Here is a 21,068-nt window from a genome sequence, read left to right as displayed (position 1 = left end):
GAATTTGGCGTCCCCCCCCCCCCCCGGAAATTGCCAGCTGGGGCTGATAAAAGTCCCAGTTAGCCCCCAGTGAATCTTGCAGCCTGCGGGCACCAGTAAAATTTTTCTGGGTAGCATCTTGCTGCTTGCTGCTACTGCTTATACAGCTCAGAGCTACATTTCTGTAGCCAGAGAGGGTACTACACATACCCGACGCAACTGCACATGCGCATGAGCCCGCTCACAGCTAGCCTAGTTTACACGACGACACAAGGTTGTAGGCAACTGTGCTACCGGCCACGGCGAATGCGCACCGCGCAACTCGTCTGTGAAACTAAACACTTTCAGCGTGTTCCAACTTTGGCGACACTAGTTGCATGAGTTTTGAGGTTATGTGTGTTCCTAAGTGAAGACAAACTGAAATATGCCGTGAGGAACGGAGAATAATGTTCACCTTATGCATACCTATGCTTTGCATAGGTGTTTGTGGAATTTCAGTGTGGCTGATTACAAAAATAAGCAATATACTAGTGCTCCTGAGACCTTCACGTACGATCAAAACACAGAAGTTAGACAATATCTGAGCGGCAGGGCAAAATTTATTGAATTAGAAGCAGATATACAACCGAATTAATAAAAATACAACAAATATAATTCTAGCTGTGGAAACGCCCTCGTCTACAAGACTAAAATCCCATTGTTCGAGTTGACCGACTTTTTTTTTTTTTTTTTTTTTTTTAAGGGATATTGTTGACAGGGGGAAGGCTATACAAATCAAGAAGCTGCATTCTTTATTCAATATTCATCTATATAAAACGTCGCTCCCCATTCACACATGTTTGTATTTTGAAATACTGCCACTATACAGATCTTCAAGAGAGTAGTTTGCAAACCATTCTCTTCTTAATGCCGCATGTTCGAATAATTACTGCTGTTAATGTTAATAATTATTACTGTTAATGTTAATAATTATTGGTGTTAACGAAAAAGTGTCATCACCAACAAATTCGCATCTTATTATAGCATGCCGAGTGTTCTCGATGGTAATGCACGCAATGTGATATGTAATTTCAGCTCTGGCGACAGCGCTTCGTGCATTACAGTACCTTTATTGCTTATCGCATAATTAACTCTATTTAGAAGAAACGTGAATAGTTCTGGTGACATTCTATGATAATTATAAGAACTTCTTGGATCTTCCGTTATAAATTATTTCAGCAAGGATGCTGAGCAACCAAGCTACTTTTACTTTTATTAATACTTTTAATTTTTGCTTATGCAGCGATTCCATGCAACAAGCTTTAACACCCTCACAACTAGTGCGACGTGGAGCTACCAAAACTTTCGCTTCAGACACGACTCAGCGAGCCACACAACGACGAAACTTAAGGGGGGACGTACACGAAACTGCAGTAATTTTAAAAGTATTTTATAAAACTCTAATTTTTTAAGATAATCAATCCAAATTTGGTACAGTTATTAAGAAATGTTATGCGCATATGAACCTAAATTTTCATTTTTATTGACCTTTTACATCTTTAATTATTAACAATTAATTTTTTTTCAACAATGTAATTACAAATGTTCCTTTTTTGAGAAAACTGTGAGAGCAATGTTAATGAATTTTTGTACACACTTTCATACCAAATAATTACAAAACTCTGTGGAGCAGAATTTTTATATCTTCTTTTGTTCAGTTTTTACGGGTCTCCCAATTTCCCTGAAAAATAATATATCAAATTTAAGGAATATTTTCTACCATAAATACCTTACTATTTTATTAAATGAAAATTCCTTCCACAGAATTTTTCACTATAGTACTGACTAGTCATATACCAAATTTCACTTCTCTACCTTTTGTGGTTTTTGAGAAAAAGGTACATAAAGTTATAAAAATGTAAGTTACGGGAAAACTGAATCAATGATTTGATAGTGTTTGTATTAGGTCTTACCGTCTCTGTGTGAACTAGTGCAAGCCATATGCATACTCCTCTTCATCTGCAAGCAGTCTCTTCTTTGCTTGTCTTCTTTGGTTAACCTGCTGTTCAATTTTATTGGCTGTAATATCAGCCGCAGCAACTCTTTTGTCATCGATGTCCTTCAATATTGAATAGGTGAAAGCTCCTGGATGAAATCCTAGCCTCTGTAGAGTTTTTATTCTTCCAAGATTACCATTGTTAAAAACTAAACAAGCATCATATGCAGCAATTTCAACAATAATTGTTGAAACAAATGTTGTTTTTGGGCAACGTTTCCAAATCAGTGAGTTGTAACTTTCATTAGGGTTTTGTGTCTTTCCATGCACACACTTTCGTAGGAGGTCTGGCTCTGCTAAACACCTAAATGTTGGTTTTATAGCACTTAAAACAGCCACAGGTAAACTGTGCTTGTGTGAATAGTTCATGCCATCACGCTCAGCCTGCTTGAATTTGCACCACGATATGTCACACAAATTATGTACAGGTTTGTCATCTGTGGATAGTTTATGAAAATAAATAGACCACACAGCCTTCTGCATGTTATTCAAATTTCCACTGTTGTCCCTTATTGCCTTGCCATAGTACACTTGTAAAGAATGAATTTCTTTGTCTGTGAGTCTGTTGGGACCACCTAAAAGTTTTCCATCCTCAAGTTTCCTGCCCTTCAATTCACGTTTCAATTTTAAAAGTCTGCCTCCCATTCGTTTTTGCACATGTCCAACACATTCCAACTTTTCTATAGCACAATGGGGACCATAAGGTTCACTTTCCAAAACAGTTTTGAAGGAGCTGGAGTCACCATCACCAAGGTATTTTGTGTATCTAACACCGTACTTTTCCACACTTCGATGGAACATAAGTTTCATAGCTGCAGGTTCCATTCCACCACTAGAACCAGAATAATTTCTACAGCACACTTTCTTGTGTTCAACCTGCCACTTATTTTCTTCCACTTCACCAGCTCTCTTTCCGAGTACACAGCTATAGCAATATTTGCTCATTACCTGAACGTCAAGAATTTTTCCAGTATCAACACTAATGACAGATGATACTCCATACAGTGATGTATGTCCACGCTTCATCCACGTTCCATCACATGACACACACAAATCGGTGTCTGGCGTGTTATCTGCTTCTGTCTTTAGTTCACTATTCATCTTCACAGCTTCCTTTGCAGAGGACTTCAAGTTTTCTTCCACTTCCTCTTGAAGAGCACTTAGCAGTGTTTTATTTCCAGTGGTGTACCTAGCACTTGGTTGTGGCATGTTCATGATCCCACAAAACAGTCTGGTACCTTCCCTGCCTATGCCCAAACATCTCATGCCATATATTAAACGCATATTTGCTTCATATATCCGGTTACTTGATGCCGAAGTTCTAAAAGCAGTGTCTGAATGACAGCTTTCACAAGTAAGATGCAACATACACACTATTCCAATTCTGTTTTCTTCGTCATATAATCTCAAACTTTTTGCACCACAGTCAGCACATACACAAGCAGATGATATAATATCAGATAGTATTTTCAAATCAATAAGCCTAAAACCACTAGTAGCTTGAGTGTCTGAGCCACAATCATCAAGTGATTGACAGCTGTCAATTTTCCTTCTCGAAGCACTCGCTTTCTTGGTTGAAGTATCGTTTCCATTTGTTATTATGGGGCTGGTTTTCAAGTTGTCTTTACTACATCGAGAAGCTTGACACTTTCTAACCTTTTTAAACACCTTACTAGAACGCGGCATGCTGCAAAATATAATAACAAGTCTACTTACAACTTTCGTAAAAATGTATTCCAAACAAACACTCGTAAACAAACGCTATAAATCAAAGAATATAAAACCAGCGGCAGAGATATTATTCCACAGCCTTCTTGATGTAGTACACAAACGTTCCCTGCATTGTGACTGCACAAAACTGGAAAAAAACGCAGTATAAATAGATATACGAGAGGATGAAGACCAAGATGGGGGGGCGTCGCCCTGTGCAAGCTATTACAAATTATTATTTTTTTCCCCCTTAGAAGCGGAATTGGAACGTAATATTTGGTAATTGAAATTTCAATACCATGTAGTAAATGAAGAGCCAATAAAATTTTTTTCACAAATTTGGTCATTTTCATGTACGTCCCCCCTTAAGTGTATACTGGTGTCGCCGTGTCGACAGAAAACATGAAACCATTTGCGTGCAACTCATTTCACGCAACGGGTGGCGCAACCCAGTGTCGTCGTGTAAACTAGCCTTAAAGTTAACACTTTCGGCGTGTTCCATCTTTGGCGACACTAGTTGCATGAGTTTTCGAGGTTATATCTGTTAGTTGAGTGTAGACAAACTGAAATATGAAGTGAGGAATGGAGAATAATGTTCGCTTTTTGGATATCTATGCTTTGCATGGATGTTTGTGGGATTTCAGTGGTGCTGATTACAAAAATAAGCAACATATTGCTGCCGCTGAGTCCGTCATGTGCGTTCATAACATAGATGGTTGACAATATCTGAGCTGCAGGGAAAAATTTATTGAGTTAGGAGCACATATACAACTGAATTGCGAAAAATACAAGCTAGTGTAATTCTAGCTGTGGCAATGCTCTCGTCTACAAGACTGAAATCCCATCGTTCGATTTGCCCAACTCTTTGTTAAGCAGTATCGTCGACAGGAGGGAAAGGTTATACAAATTCAAGAAGCTGCATTCTTTATTCAATATTCGCCTATTTAAAACGTCGCTGCATTGCTCCCCATTCACATATGTTTGAATTTTGAAATATTGTCACTGTTCAGATCTATCTTCAAGAAGGTAGTTTGCAAACCATTCTGCTCTTAATGCAGCCTGCTTAGAATAATTATTGCTGTTAATGTTAATAATTATCACTGTTGATGTTAATAATTGTTGGCGTTAATCAATAAGCGTCATCACCAACTTAAACTGCATCTTACAGCATGCCGAGTATTCTCCATTGTAATGCACGCAATATGATATGTAATTTCAGCTCTGGCGACAGTACTTCGTGCATTACAGTACCTTTATTGCTTATCGCATAATTAACTCTATTTAGAAGAAACGTGAATAGTTCTGGTGACATTCTATGATAATTATAAGAACTTCTGGGATCTTCCGTTATAAATTATTTCAGCAAGGATGCTGAGCAACCAAGCTGGCGTCTCATCCAGTCACGAATCGAAATACTTTTATTATTTTTTGCTTATGCAGCGATTCCATGCAACAAGCTTTAACACCCTCACAACTAGTGCGACGTGGAGCTACCAAAACTTTCGCTTCAGACACGACTCAGCGAGCCACTAAACGACGAAAATGAAGTGTATACTGGTTTCGCCGTGTCTACAGTCATATATGAATCCACTTGCGTGCAACTCATTCCACGGAACGAGTGGCGCCACCCAATGTCGTTGTGTAAACTAGGCTTAATGTAAACAGTTGTGACGTCACGCTCATCGGAGACAATTTGTTATTATGAAACATTGTCTAGTCTTCCGAAAGCCTTTGACACATTTTGCTGTTGGCAGACGCTTGCATGAACACTGTGTTTTGTTGTTCTGTAAGGTGCATTTCCTTTGCAACTTAAGTTTTATTTTCTATTTTTTGCTCTCGTTCATGTTTTATTGCTGCAGTATTATTCTGCAGTAGCGGGATACAGTAACATCCTTTGTTAGAGTATTGTTTCTTACCAGTCAAAATTACAAGAATTTAACTGAAAACTAAAACAAAAAAGTTCCCGGAATTCTAGAAAATTCCCAAGTTTTCTCCCGGAAGAAAAAATTCCCGGGCTTTTCCCGGATCTCCCGGTTGTTCTGGGTCGTATACACCCTGTTGATGTAAAGGGAGGCAGCATCAACAGTGATGAGTAGGCACCCAGGAGGTAAAGTGGCGGAGATGGTGAGGGGATGGTGAAGGAAGTGGTTAGTATCTTTGATGTGGGAGGCTAGATTCATTGGAGATCGTTGGCCAACGAGAGCAGAAATTCTTGCAATGGGAGCACAATAGCCAGCTACAAAAGTGCATCCAGAATTGGTGCGTTTATGGATTTTGGGAGCAAGTAGAAGATGGGTGTGTGGGCTGTCATTGGTGTGAGGAGGGAGATGGCGGAAGAACCTGTGGATTTCAGTAACGATTGGAAGTTATGTTGGATTTCTGGGGTGGAATCAGTCAGGCAGAGCTTGTTGATGGAGGTGTCAGGCAGTTGACGAAGGCCTACTGCCAGGTAGTCACTGCAATTCATCACAACATTGTTGAACCCTTTGTCTGCAGGGAGAGTGATTAGGTCAGGGTCTATTTTAAGGTTATGTATGGCTGACCTTTATTGTGCCGAAAGGTTAGTTCCATAGGACGGGGCCTGGGGGAAGATGATGTAGCCAATTAGAGGTAAGGAATTCCTGAAAGATGACCAGAGATGGTTTGGTGGTTGGAGGTGATGGTGATATGAAGAGGCAGAGGCAGGGTTTAGTGTTGTGATTAGATTGACCCTGATTGGAATGATTGGTAGCAAAGAAATGTTTCCGCCATAGGAATTCGGAGAAGACGAGTAGGTCTTTGACAAGTCCAACATGGTAAAGCTTGGGTTTGAGGTTGAAGATGAGGCCTTTGGATAGAACTGAAACTTCTGTAGGACTAAAGTTTTTGGAGGAAAGGTAAACAATGGGGTTTTGGGTTTGCTCTAGATTTTGTGGAGTATTGGGAGGGAGATTTGGAGGATGAAGTAAATTGATAAGGTTAGCTATGCAGGGTCTGGATGCTGTCAGCAGTTGAGAAAGGGGGTTCACTGTGCATATGATGGGTGCTAATGAATAGTGGTGCCACAAGGCTGGAGTAAGATGTCAACAGGTTGGTCAACTTATGGAGGTGGTGTCTGGAATGTTTTCCAGGTGTTGGACTGCAAGGTTTTCATTTTTTGGAGATGGGACTTATGTTGTGAAGACTGGACAGTGATAGTATCTTGTGGAGGAAGTAAAGGTGGTTCTGGGACACCTGTGCCATGGAGAGTTGTTTCTGAAGGACCAAGTTTGGGAGGGACAGGGTCTGGCGGAATCTGAAAAGGTGAAAGTTGCTGTGAAAGGAGGGGATTTTTATGATTAGGCGATTGGAGAGAATTCCATGGCTTAGGCAGTATTTGAGGAACAGGATGTGTGATTAAGTTTTATCCAGGGAAGGGGATACTTTTCTGAAAAGGTGAAGGTATATGGAGCAGGGGTCAGTTGGCGGTGGGGATGGTGTTAGTGAAATGGGAAACAATGCAGGAAATAGAAACATGAAAGTGTTAATTGATTATAAGGGAAACTGGATAACAATGCATGAGTTTGGTGAGTGAAATGGATGGAAGAAATTGTGCTGTGATTAATAGGATGGTTTTGTGGCGTGAGGATATTTGATCAAGCAAATGATTATCATCTGCAGGAAGAAAATGGAAAGGCATAAATTTCTGACAGGAGCAATGTATGAGAAATGTTGGGTGGACTCAGAGGTCAAATATAGTAGGTAATTAATAGAAAGTATTCAACTGTGATCCACCGTACGGGTGTTATGTAGAAGAGCATGTGATACAATCGTAATGGCTGCAACTGGTGCAATAGGGTGCCGCACAAGACATGCTCAAATCCTAAACACTGTTGTCAACCTTCCCACCAAAACTCTCAGTCCTACAGAAGTTTCAGTTCCTTACAAGGGATCCACTTTCAGCCATGAATCCAAGTTAACCTACTCTCATTCTCCTGATCCCTACAGTGGAAACACTTTTTTGTCACCAATCCCTTAAGCCAATGCCAATCTATTCCCAACACTGCCTCACCCCTTTCATACAATCATCCAACAGTGATCCTCACCCCCTTACAACTAACCAACCCTGGTCACCTTTTAGTAATTCCTTACCTCCAAACTGGCTTCACCATCTTTCCCCAGGTGTCTTTGCAGGAACACTGACCTTTCAGCACAATACAAGACAGCCATACACAGCCTCAAAACAAATCCTGACCTAATCATCCTCCCTGCAGACAAAGGCTCCATCACTGTCATCTGGCTTCCATCAACTGTCTAACTCTTCCATCAGCAAGTTCTGCAATAAATATCCCATCTTAGAAGCCCAATATAACTTCCAATCACTATTGAAATCCACAGGCCCTTCCCAGAACCTCTCCACTGAGCCCATCTCCCTCATCATCCCATCAATCTGCACACCCACATTCTACATGCCCACCAAAATCCACAAACCCAACAATCCTGGATGCCCTGTTGCAGCTGGGTGTTGTGCTCCCACTGAAAGAATTTCTGCTCTTGTTGACCCACATCTTCAACCAATGTCCAAAATCTAACCTCCCACCTCAAAGATACTAACCACTTTCTTCACTGTCTCACCACCATCTCTACCCCTTTCTTTCCTGGGCGCCTACTCATCACTGTTGGTGCCACCTCCCTATACACCAACATGCCTCCTGCCCTTGCCCTTGTTGCTATCAAACATCACCTCTCCCAACACCCGTCAGACTCCAAACCCACTACCTCATTCCTTACACACTTTAACAACTATATCTTGACACACAACGACTTTTCCTTTGAAGGAAAAGTACACAAACAAATCTGTGGAGCACATTCTTATACAAACCTGTTTATGGATCATACAGAGGAAAACTTCCTAGCCTATTCTGGGTCATGTGCATTGGCAATATCTTCATAATCTGGACTCAGAGAGTCCAAGACAACCTATCATCATCCCTTCACAACTTCAACACCTTCTCGAACATCCACTTCACATGGTCCTTCTCAAACCAATGTGCCATCTTCCTGGACAATTACCTCTACCTCTCTGATGGCTCCAACCACAAATCTGTGCACAATGTACCCACAAACCACACAGAGTACCTGCATTTTAACAGCTGCCATTCCTTTCACACCACAGAATACATCCCATACTGCCTGGCCACCTACAGACAGCAACGAAAACTTTTTTGTCCAGTATGCTGGAGATCTTATAAAGGCCTTCACGGACAAGCACTACCACCAGGTCTAGTCCACATGCAGATTTCCCATGCCATATTCTCACACATCCCCATTCTTTCTACCAACTCCAAGAATCAGCTCCAAAGCACCACCCCCTCATCACCCTGGACTCGAACAACTGACCTTTATCCTTTGTCAGGGCTTTGGTTATCTCTCATCATGGCCTGAAATGAGTGACATCCTACACAATATCCTTCACAGCCCTCCTAAAGTGGTGTTCTATCACCAACCCAACATACGCAACATCGTAGTCCATCTCTAAATCACTTCCAATCCCAACCATTTGCCACAGGGATCATATCCCTGTGGAAGACCAAGATTCGAGACTTGCCCAATCCACCTATCCAGCACTTCCTACTCCCGTCCTGTCACTGTCTGATCTAGCTTGATCTGAGTCCATGCCACATGTGAAAGTAGCCTTGTCATATACCAACCCTGCAGCAAATACTGTACATATTTTAATGTTGGTATGGCTACCAACCAGCTGTCCTCATGAATGAATGGTTACAGCTAAACTGTTCCAAAACAAAATTTCCTCTGTCCTGTCATGCCCTCCCAATACACACCCATGTCACCTTCAGCATGTGCCACTCCAAAAATTCTCAGACAACCTTGCTCCACGTGCTTAGCTAGTGTAATGCACACCACTCCCTCCAACATTCCTAGGCAGAAAACCAGCAGCCTCCCTCTGAGCTGCTAACTACCCACCCCCAACATCTCTCCTGCCTCCAGCTTCTCTCCTCCTTTACTCACCCCATGTGACACAAACCCTACCACAACTTAGTCCACTTGCTGAAATGCAGCACTGGCTTTGTGTGTCCAGTTAGCACCCTATAGCAGCACAGACATGAATGAGTGTGTGTGTGCTTGTGTGTGTGTGTGTGTGTGTGTGTGTGTGTGTGTGTGTGAGAGAGAGAGAGAGAGAGAGAGAGAGAGAGAGAGAGAGAGATACCTAGTTTGAAAAAGGATTATTCCAATTTCCAGCAAGTTTTATTTTCAGTGTGTGGTCTTCTGTACTCCTGAAGTGCTTAGTTTCTACCAGAACTTTTCTACAAAATTATACTTCCATATTTCTACAGTCTCTGTAAACTTTAATTAGTTGACAGATTCCTCAACTTGACATTCATGGTGAATGTGATCTGTGAAACATGGAGTATTGGTAGGCTAGCTGTCTGCTGGTCACCTACTTTTTCTTCATTTCTTCATCTGTAGAGGTTGTGTGAAATTGAATAAAGCTTGTGTTACTGTAATTAACAGCAAGACTGTTAGTGTTAATCAAGCTCATAACACTCCTAAAAGCCTTATTAACTAACACCTAAAGTGGTCTCATGTATTATCAATAAGTATCAGCAAAGAAGAAAAATTTACATTATTATGTACAATGAGGTACATTGTCAAAAAATAATAAAATTGTAAAATGATCCTTCAATGAATAAGTTACTAACACTAATATTTAGATTCACTGATCCAGAATAAGTTCTCTGGATAAATACACTGATAGAAAGAAAAATTACAATGCCAAAAAATAATTAATGAGATTTTGGGAACACATTTGTCTAGGCAACGTATTCAAGTGGTAAACATCACAAGATTACAGATTAGTGTAAGTATGAGATAAGCCATTGCAGATGTGAAATGCTAGGATATTAATAACCGATGGAACCACCAGAATGTTGTATGCAAGCATGCAAATGTGGACGCATTTTGCTGTACAGGTGCTGGATGTCAGTTTGTGGGGTGGAGTTCCATGGCTGTTGCACTTGCTATTTCAATACAGGTGCAGTTAATGTTGGTTGCGGATGATGCTGGACATATCTGATTATATGTGTGCTCAATTGGAGACAGATCTGGTGAATGAGTATGCCAACGTAACATAGCAACACTGCGCAGAGCCTGTAGGGTTACAAGAGTGGTACGTGGGTGAGCATTACGGAAAACACTGCCTGGAATGCTGCACACGAATGGCAGCACAACAAATTGAATCACCAGAGTAATGTAAAATTTGCAATCAGGGTGCATGGAATAACTCCAAGAGTGCTCATGCTGTCATACAAAACTGCACCCCAGACCATAACTTCAAGTGTAGGTCCAGTGTGTCTAGGATGCAGATGAGTTGGTTACAGGTTCTCAACCGGCCTCTTTCCAAACAAAACACATGGTCATCACTGGCACTGAGGCAGAATCAGCTTTCATCAGAAGAAACAACTGAGCTCTGGCCTGCCCTCCAATGAGCTTTCGCTTGACACTGCTGAAGTCATGAAAGTCGATGATTTGGGGTCAGTGCAATGCATGCTACGGGGTGCCTGGCTCAGAGCTGTCCTTGAAGTAACCAATTTGTAAGTTTGTTGTGTCACTGTGGTGCCACCTGCTGCTCAAATTGCCGCTGCAGATGCAGTATGATGTGCCAGAGCCATAAGATGAACATGATTGTCTTCCTCTCAGTAGTGCCATGTGGCCGTCTGGAGCCTGGTATTCTTGAGAACAAAACATTCCCACGACCACCACTACCAGCAATCGTGTACAGTGGCTACAGTCCTGCCAAGTCTATCTTAAAATGCTTAATCGTTTCGTAGACCGCGAGCAACTCCCTGTCAAATGCGGAATATTTCCGTTGTGCAGTGGTGAGCTTGTGCGAGAAGAACTGCAGAGGCTAAGTTTGGCCGTCAATTGTCTGGCTAAGGGCAGATGGCAGTATCGCTCGCGTCTGTGGTGATGAAAAGCTGCCCATTGGCATGAGGATGCGCGAAGATTCAGGCCTCGGCAAGAAGATTTTGAAGGCAGTGAAAGAGTCAGTCATAGCAGGGGTCCATGGAACGGGCCGAGATCCAGAAGTGTTGGTACCTGCCAAGGCGTGCGTCAGTGGAGCCTGAAACTCCACAGCCCGAGGTAGATGTTGGCGATAATAATTAACCGTCCCCAGAAAGCGCTGGAGCTCTTTAAATGATGAAGGTCTGGGTAGGTTTAGTATTGTTTGTACTTTCTCAGGGGTGGTGAAATGCCGTCGGCAGTTAACTGAAAACCAAGAAAAGTGACAGTGTTTGATGTAGCTGCAATTTGTCCTGGTTGGTCTTGATGCCTGCTGCCGCGAGAGTGTTCATAACAGTTTGCACATGTCGAATGTTGTCCTCGACGGAGGAGCTGAACACAAGAATGTCATCAAGATATGCAAAGCAGAATTTTAGGTCGAATAGCACTTCGTTGATGAAGCGTTGCCAGGTCTGGTTTGCGTTTTTCAGACAGAAGGGCATGAATCGAAACTGAAATAACCCTGACGGGGTGGTGACTGCTGTCTTCTCGATGTCTTCAGGTGCCTTGGGGATCTGCTGGTAGGCCCTGTTTGCAATCAATGACAGAGAACGTGGTCGCATCTGCGAGGGAACTGGTAAACTCGGCAATGTTGAGTATGGGGTAGGTGTCCATAATTGTTCGTGAGTTTAGTCGACGGTAGTCTCCTCACATGCTCCAGGACCCGTCTTTCTTGGGTGTCATATGTATGGGCGTAGACCAGCTACTGGCAGAGGGTTCAATGACACCGGAGCTTAGTAGTTCAGAAATCTGATTTTTAAGGTCGGAGAGGCACTCAGGACAAAGTCGACGTCGTTTACTGGAGATCAGGGGACCTGGCATGAGGCAAAGCTTGTGAACTGTGCCATTGGATGACGGAAATGTTGCTGGCGGCACGGGAGGCAGTTTGTTTACAATGTGTGGTTGGCGGGGCAGGCTAGGTGTGGTCGTGGTGTTCGGAGCCACTTGGCGGATCCGACGGGAGCCGAGGCTAGGGTGGATACTTCAAAATATCTGGGCTTACATACTGACAGCAAACTAAACTGGTCAAACCAAATCCTGGATCTGTGCAAAAGATTGTAGGTATTCTGCAACTTATGCTTTACTCATTGTTCCCGCAAATGTATGGAAACCATTAAATCAACTTATCATGGTTATTTCTGGAATTTGGGATCTTATATTATTAGGCACTGATTAGAAAGCTGCTATCTGCACAGAAAAGAGCCATAAAATTCATGATTATGTGGCGCCAATGAAATCGACACCAACATCGACATGCTGTTCTGCCATGTTCAGTTGAGTTCTTTGTGATCCTTGTATGTGCTAAGGTTAATAAATGAACTAGTGCTAAATGGGTGTGATATTTGGTGCAACCGACCCGGTAAACCTCCTCACTGGTGACCCCGAGTTGTAACGTCTTCCGTTTCGCCGTTTTACTACGTCCGCGACCTCTGCATTCGTTATTTTATCGTGTATTTCATCAACACAGCATTCGAATAACGACTTCGGCCCAGCACCTAATGCTGGATTTTGTGATCGACATACATCGTGTTGCGGGCGATGTACACTCGCCAGGACTGCAACACAATGCCTCTCACTCGATGACTTCGCCAGACGTTTTCGAGCCTGCAGCAATAAGTGAGGTTAGGAGTGCGCATGACTCTGGCTATCAAACACCTTTGTTCCCGCCACATGTGCCTTCCCTCATCGACTGTGCAGTGCGGTTGCATTTCCTGCGGAAAGTTCACTGCCAGTGGCGGTGGCCAAGCTCGTCGCACATGCGCACTTGTGTCCAGCCAAGTGTCAAACGCTGCCGTGTTAGGAGGGTGTGGCCCTGTGGAACTGTCAGCACATGTTATGGCAGTCTTGATAGCACATTGCGAGGGTTAGTGGGAGTTAAACACACGGAGGCTCGATTGCTGGGATTGCAAGCAGATTCCTGCACTTACTGACCTTGCTTTGTCCTTGCTGCAGTGTCTGTAATTCCTTTGCTGCATCGGAGAGCTGCAGCTGTGTTTTGTGGAGCCGGAGGGAGAGCTCGAAGTTTTCCTTGCATAGGCGAGCGACGCGTTCAAGCTCGACAAGGCACTTGTGCGTGGTTTCTGGTAACATTGTCAACAGAGACGAGCATGTACGGATGAGAGGAGCCCAGACTGATGTGTCATTGGGGGGGGGGGGGGGGGGGGGTTGCTCGACGGAGCACAGGGAAGTGAGTCTTGGATGGATGATGAAACACGGTGTTTCACACTAGGTCCAGTGAAAGTTTGTGGTGTCCCAGGAGTCAACGTGGCAAGATGGCCACGGCCCGAAGCAGTGGCACCATGGTCGGGTGAGCTTGGTAGAGCTCGTGAGCCGTTAGTGAGTCCATTGTCGAGGGCGTGGCCTGTGGCAGCACGGTCACGGGCGAAATGCTTGGCGCAAGTGCACTGTTTGTGTTGTTAGTGACGGTCACACGGCGGCGCACAGGAGCCGAAGTTGTCTGAGGTGCTGTTCGGGAGGGGTGGGGTAGGAGCTGTCAGTTCGGGAACACGTGTCGCAAGAAGTCAATGCCTAGTATAGGTTCGTCAATTTTGCACACTAAAAAAGTCCACTCGAGTTTGCAGTTTGAGGAGAGTGAGATGACGTGGGAAGTTGAACCCTAGCATTGTAGTTTAGTTGAATTCACAGCCTGTTGTGAAGTATGATGAGGGCGGATGTTCAACGACACTAAGGACGTAGGCAGCAGCGAGACATTGGCGCCTGTGTCCACTAGGAATAGGTATCCCGACGAAATGTCTTAAATGTAAAGTCGTCCGCAATTATCCGATCGTTCCCAGACAGAATGGAACACTGGGGGTTGCCTGTCATGTTGTGTGCAGGAGACGGCACCCGGACCAACCTGCGATTGGCGTTTGGGAAGTAGCAAGGTGGTCTGCAGTTCAGTGCCACCTCACCAAACCATGTGTGGAAGTAACAGTATGGGTAGTGCCAAGGTTCGGTGGCCGCAGCAGGTTCAGTTGCAGGAGGGGGCGTGACCGTGGGCGGAGCCGTTGAAGTCCCAGTTGCTTGTTTACTGCTTCCTGGAGCAAGCAGAACAGTCAGCACAGTACGGCCCTGCCGTGTCCGGCTGCAGGACGATGATCCTGAACTTGAGACTTGTTAGGTAGGCCGTGGCTGAGTTCGTTGGGGCACTGCCTGAATTGAGCTGTTGTTGCTGTAGTATTGCAGGAGAGTGTGCCTCCAGGGGATGTGGCAACAACGGCTGTTCGGGTGGCAGCGTGAAGGTGACATGTTGGGGTTCAGCGTGATACGTTTCGACGCGGAAGGCTGACGCGGGTGAGACACTGTAATGTGTCGATTGCAGTTGCGGAAGCTCAGCATGTTGCGGGTGTGTTTGGATTGACGCGTCTCGGAAGACTGACGCGGATGAGGCACTGAGATGTGCCGAGAATGGTAGCGGAAACTCAACTGTAGCTGGCGCTGGGGCGACAGGTGAGAAGAAGTTCAAAGTTTGAGAACGTGTGTTAGTCCATGGAAAGCTCGATGTATGATCAAAGCCGGGGCGACCTGTGTTGCAGGGAGGCTACAGAGGTGGGGGCTGTCCAGAAGCACAGTGTGGGAAATGATGTCGAACATGGGACGGAATGTGTGAATGTTCACTGTTCATAGTCACTCTACTCAAAATGGTGTGCGGATAAGGTGAATGTTGTGGCACAAAACACTGGGGTGTAGCAGTGGAACGGAGGTGGACATCAGGCACAGCTATTGTTCCTGTTGCAGGCCAAGATATCGAAGTAGGAAGGCAAGTGCTGATGCTGAACCGAGGCAGGCGCGGGTGTGGTCAGATGCTGAGGAGGTACACCTGTGAACGAAGCAGTTCCGGCCACGTGGCAGGTATCTGCATGGATTGCAGTTCCTGTTGCAGGCCGAGGTATCGAAGTAGGAAGGCATGTGCTGATGCTGAACCAAGGCAGGCGCATGTGTGGTCGGATGCTGAGGAGGTAGACCTGTGAACGAAGCAGTTCCAGCCATGTGGCAGGTTTCCGCGTGGTACTGCACAGATTGTGGCGTGGCAAATCGTTGTCCTGGCGCACAGTGGGTCAGAATCCCAAAAAGCTGGTCAAAATATGTTCAATTTGTACCAAACTTAGTATGTAAGGGTTTACGGAGTTTCTGATTAAGAATATGATATCAAAAAGTGAAAAAAAAAAAACAAAATGGCGGACCCAAGATGGCAGGCTCTATGTACACTACTATCAATTTTTACGTATAAAAGTAATTTTTGAGGGAATTATCGAGGTTACTGATGATGACAGAGTTCAAAAAATTTAAAAATGGTGGATTCAAGATGGCGGTCAAAATCTATGTCTTTTTATTTATTTATATTTGTATATTTTTATTCATATAAAAGTCAGTATTTAGGGGTTATTGTAGTTAATGCTTAAAAAATAAACCAAAAAAGTGGAAAACTCGAAGAAAGGACCAAATATAGGTTAGAAGATAGGTTAGAAGATGGTGTAAAATATTACAAAAAATTATTTCATTTTAATTACAATTATTTATTTTGTAAATTTTTTATAACTTAATTTACAAGTTTTCATTTTCTTATTCTTTTTCATCTTCTGCTTCAACTGAATCGTTATCATCCACAAACAGTTTCCTCATTATCTGCATCTGCATCTGAATCTTCATAGTCTTCCGCCACAGGAACTAAGAGGGCAACAGCTTCTGGCGACAAACTCTTCAGTTTCTTCGGCGAAGATTTGCGTAAGGAAGAAATGTAGGGGTCCGTCGTTGCCAACAATCTCCTGAACACGTCTTCCATAGTCTTAACTCTTGAAAACTTTTGAGAAAAACTCAGGCGATATTGCTTTATCAACTTATTGGTTGATTCCTGAGCATCCTCTGATAGTTGACTGATGGGTAAAATGGCCGAAGAAATAATGTCTGGACCGTGAATCAACAATCTATGGACTGCTGTTGGCATGTTGTATCAGGGGTATTCTTTCACGTAGTGCCTGGCAGTTGCTAAGGCATAAGCTCGAAACTTTTCAATGTCGATCTGACGTCCGCTCGAAACCGTCTGCAAAATTATATGGAAACGGTGGATTAGTTCTTCGGAAACTCCAGTTATCAGTGCTGATGTTGGAGTGTTTTAAAAAAAAACGTCGAGCGGTGTTTCCGTCATTCGTACTGCCAAATCGTTGTTTCGGCATGTCAATTACAATTCCAAGCTGCTCTTTGAAAGCTTTTTGAATGTTGGCATTCAGTATTGCTTTTTCCTCTTTATCTTCTGCTTTATGTGCCTGCCACTTTTTTGTTTTCATTTGGTATGCCAAATGAATACAACATTCAAAACATCGAATCCAGGCATGAAGAGTTGATAGTCCGTACTGCAGATAATCGGTGGTAACTTGTTTTTTCAAAACTTCGTCAATGTTATTAAATTGGGCAGACATAGCCTTGCAGAGATAGCACCGTTGCGCAGATTTCGTGTTGGTGATAGCATTGCACACTTTACCATCTACCATGGTCATGCTTAAATTGTATTTAATGGAAATGTCTTTCCCATGAATAACTGTTTTGAATGACTGGAGTTGTTCGATCTGTTTGTCGTAATACGCTTTCTCATTTAAAGACGTTTGCTCTGTTTCCTTTGTAAATTCTAACTTCAGTGGTCTGCAAAAGAGGCTTGAAGATGGCTTCGGATTAATCCATAAGATCTTTTCTTCTTTAGTTTCTTTATTTACACCTGCAAGTTTCAGTGGAACAAGCGAAGTGAAAAATAAAGTTGCATCTGAAATACTCGAATCTGAAAACTTCATTTTATACATGCTTTGCCCGAAGGTTCCGTCAAAGCCCCACTTAAAAATAAGGGCCATATTAGACATTTCCAAATCACTCATATGTAAAATATCATCTCATTTCAGCAGTAGAACACGTTGAACAGTGTGGTCTAACAAAGCTTGCAACCGTACCTCAGCTTTTGATTCGGTAAAAGTGAGGGTTACGTCTGGAGGGCAGTAAGCTTTTTTTGCTACCAAAACAACTGAATACGGTGGATATAGTGTGTTTAAGCCTTTTCCTTTAGCCCCATTTCTCAAATGCTGGTAAGATTCTTTTGACAATTTCAAGTCGAAAAGGAGTGCTAGACCTTCATTTGCATCATATGAGGGTGGCGATGATGTTGAAAATCGCAAGCCTGCCTTGTATTTTTTCACCTTGGATGGACTTGAGAGTGTGACGTCTTTCACAATCTTCGCAGCATCTAGGTGCCCTGAAGATTGAAGACTCATTTGCGCGGCGAGCGATAATTCGACAGGACTGAACTTCGTACGAATCTCCTCAGTTCTCCTTCTTTTAGATCTATCAGATAATGTTTCAAATTTTGTGGCAGGTCGGCCTGTTGATTTAGTCACACTTGCAGGTTTCTAATCAATCGGAATATATACTATGGTTATAATAGAGGGAAACATTCCACGTAGGAAAAATATATCTAAAAACAAAGATGATGTGACTTACCAAATGAAAGTGCTGGCAGGTCGACAGACACACAAACAAACACAAACATACACACAAAATTCGGGCTTTCGCAACAAACTGTTGCCTCATCAGGAAAGAGGGAAGGAGAGGGAAAGACGAAAGGATGTGGGTTTTAAGGGAGAGGGTAAGGAGTCATTCCAATCCCGGGAGCGAAAAGACTTACCTTAGGGGGAAAAAAGGACGGGTATACACTCGCACACACACACATATCCTTCCACACATATACAGACACAAGCAGACATATTTGAAGACTTCTTGAAAAAATATCCTTGTCGCCGAGTTGCTTCCTTATACTTACTTCTTAACTTTGTTAACAAAATCGAAATGGTAGGCCTCATATCATAGGGAATTTTAATTGTATGTCCACTTTTTTCTGTCAACGACCTTTCCAAATGTTCTATGACCCCTTCCAAATCATTTGACAAATATTCTTTTGTTATTAGAAAAATATCTTTCCTCGAAAATCCGATTCTGGAATACGCTGGATCAGATGAAACTGAAATTTAAAAAGAATCTGTGTTACACTTTTCGTCATTTTTCTAATTATTTTATTCTTTACAATGCTTCTACATGTCGATTGTAATTTAAATTGTACAAATAAAACTCATAATTAATTGATTCTACTGTCATTTTTGAAGATGTCTGAACAATGACATTTTGCAAGTGTCGCTTAAAACGTGGCTCAAAGCCAGAGTCGCAACTAGTCGCAGGATTTGAAGCTTAATTTACAAAGGTAATAATATATACTTGCATACACAGCGCAAAAGAAAGCGTAATGTCGTGGAATTCGTAACTTATCTCTATTTTTTTAGGCGCATTTTACGATTTTGTCATTCATTTCCCTGTAGTACATTAATTGAAATGTAAACGTGCATAATTGATGATTTAATAGTGATATAAGTGTTTTTTCACTGGTACATACCTCCTGGAATACATTCCATATTGAAAGTATTGGTTTCACTTGCACAAAACATAAATAACTTCCTTCAACAACACGACTGTTTTTGTAGCCTGGCCAGCTGCGCGCCGCTAACAATGAACTGCCGCATTTGACCTGAGATATTACCGAACAAATGAACATCTGGTCGTCCGCACAGCCGGCATTCAGTTGTCCCAGCATTGCTGCTGCCAACCTAATAGTCCAAAATCCCCATCTTTAAACTTTTTTTTTTTCCTTTTTGGCCACGTTTTCAAGATTCTGGCCCACTGTGTGGCGGTAGCAGGTTGTCTTACAAAGCAATTGCAGAAATCGGCATTGGTCCCGCACTGCATGGAGATCCGTAAGAGGTAAATGCACAGTACCATGCAGCCCCGACGAACTCAGCCACAGCCTACCTGACAAGTCTCAGGTTCAGGCTCATCGTCCTGCAGCCGGACACGGCCGGGCCGTACTGTGCCGACTGTTCCACTCACTCCAGGAAGCAGTAAACAAGCAACTGGGACTTCAACGGCTCCGCCCACGGTCACGCCCCCTCCTGCAATCGAACCTGTTGGGGCCACCGAACCTTGGCCACCGCCACTGGCAACGAACTTTCCGCAGGAAAGTTACTTCCACACACGGTTTGGTGAGGCGAAATTGAGGAACCTATACTAGGCATTGACTTCTTGTGACACCACAAACTTTCACCGGACCTAGTGTGAAACACCGTGTTTCATCATCCATCCAAGACTCACTTCCCTGTGCTCCGTCGAGCAACCCCCCCCCCCCCCCCCCCCCACGACACATCTACATCTACATTTATACTCCGCAAGCCACCCAACGTTGTATGGCGGAGGGCACTTTACGTGCCACTGTCATTACCTCCCTTTCCTGTTCCAGTTGCGTATGGTTCGCGGGAAGAACGACTGTCTGAAAGCCTCCGTGCGCGCTCTAATCAGTTTGGGCTCCTCTCATCCGTGCATGCTCGTCTCTGTTGACGATGTTACTGCAACTGGTTTGATGCAAGCCAAGGCTTGTGTCTGTATGTGTGGATGGATATGTGCGTGTGTGCGAGTGTATACCTGTCCTTTTTTCCCCCTAAGGTAAGTCTTTCCGCTCCCGGGATTGGAATGACTCCTTACCCTCTCCCTTAAAACCCACTTCCTTTCGTCTTCCCCTCTCCTTCCCTCTTTCCTGATGAGGCAACAGTTTGTTGCGAAAGCTTGAATTTTGTGTGTATGTTTGTGTTTGTTTGTGTGTCTATCGACCTGCCAGCGCTTTTGTTCGGTAAGTCACCTCATTTTTGTTTTTATATATAATTTTTTCCCACGTGGAATGTTTCCTTCCATTATATTGATATATATACACACAATTTTTATTGTGTCTGTAGCTTTGTTACTGTTGTTATAAAAAATTTCACATAGAAGTTCCAATAACTGATTTAAGGTCTATGGAACAAATAGGCTGATATTTTTAAATGATTCATCTCCTTATTGCTATTTCAATGATATTTTTAGATTTTCTGTAAATTTTATGGAATAAATTTTAGTGTTTTTGACGAATATGTGTATATTAGCTTTAGGCACAGTTAGAGCCTTGCCTTGCTGCTAACACCCATAGACATGCACTGTCTTACTTCACTCCTCTTCTCCATATGAAAATCCAGGTGACATTCACTCACTGACAACCAGCTTGCTACCTTCCTCTCACCTCATTTGCAGTAGCCCTTACTTACCGGTCTGGACTGGCCACTATGTTGCAACTAACCAGCTACATACCACACAATACACTTTCCGTAACATGACCAATATATGTTTATGACAAACTACTGGTAACATTACAATATATGTCCAGTGCATGGCCAACAATTTTTTATAACTTGAG

The 21,068-nt window shown here is 43.1% G+C and overlaps 1 protein-coding gene across 1 annotated transcript; it reads right to left on the bottom strand.

Moving 5' to 3' along the window:
• Positions 1–1,638: 1,638 nt before the first annotated feature.
• On the bottom strand, positions 1,639–3,935 carry LOC124777026. The gene is made up of 2 exons (XM_047252283.1): positions 1,932–3,935; positions 1,639–1,699 (listed from the first exon to the last, which is right to left on the bottom strand). The coding sequence occupies exon 1, from the start codon at positions 3,698–3,700 to the stop codon at positions 1,946–1,948; it is 1,755 nt and encodes a 584-aa protein (XP_047108239.1). The 5' UTR covers positions 3,701–3,935; the 3' UTR covers positions 1,639–1,699; positions 1,932–1,945.
• Positions 3,936–21,068: the final 17,133 nt, after the last annotated feature.

This window comes from Schistocerca piceifrons, chromosome 2 (genome assembly GCF_021461385.2).
Source record: "Schistocerca piceifrons isolate TAMUIC-IGC-003096 chromosome 2, iqSchPice1.1, whole genome shotgun sequence".
In the NCBI taxonomy this organism is placed as follows: domain Eukaryota; kingdom Metazoa; phylum Arthropoda; class Insecta; order Orthoptera; family Acrididae; genus Schistocerca; species Schistocerca piceifrons.
Note: the sequence above shows the minus strand (reverse complement) of the source record. Positions and strands in the feature narration are given on the sequence as shown.

Excerpts from the sequence above, each read along its gene's own strand:
- LOC124777026 (XM_047252283.1), bottom strand. The coding sequence starts at position 3,700 with ATGCCGCGTTCTAGTAAGGTGTTTAAAAAGGTTAGAAAGTGTCAAGCT.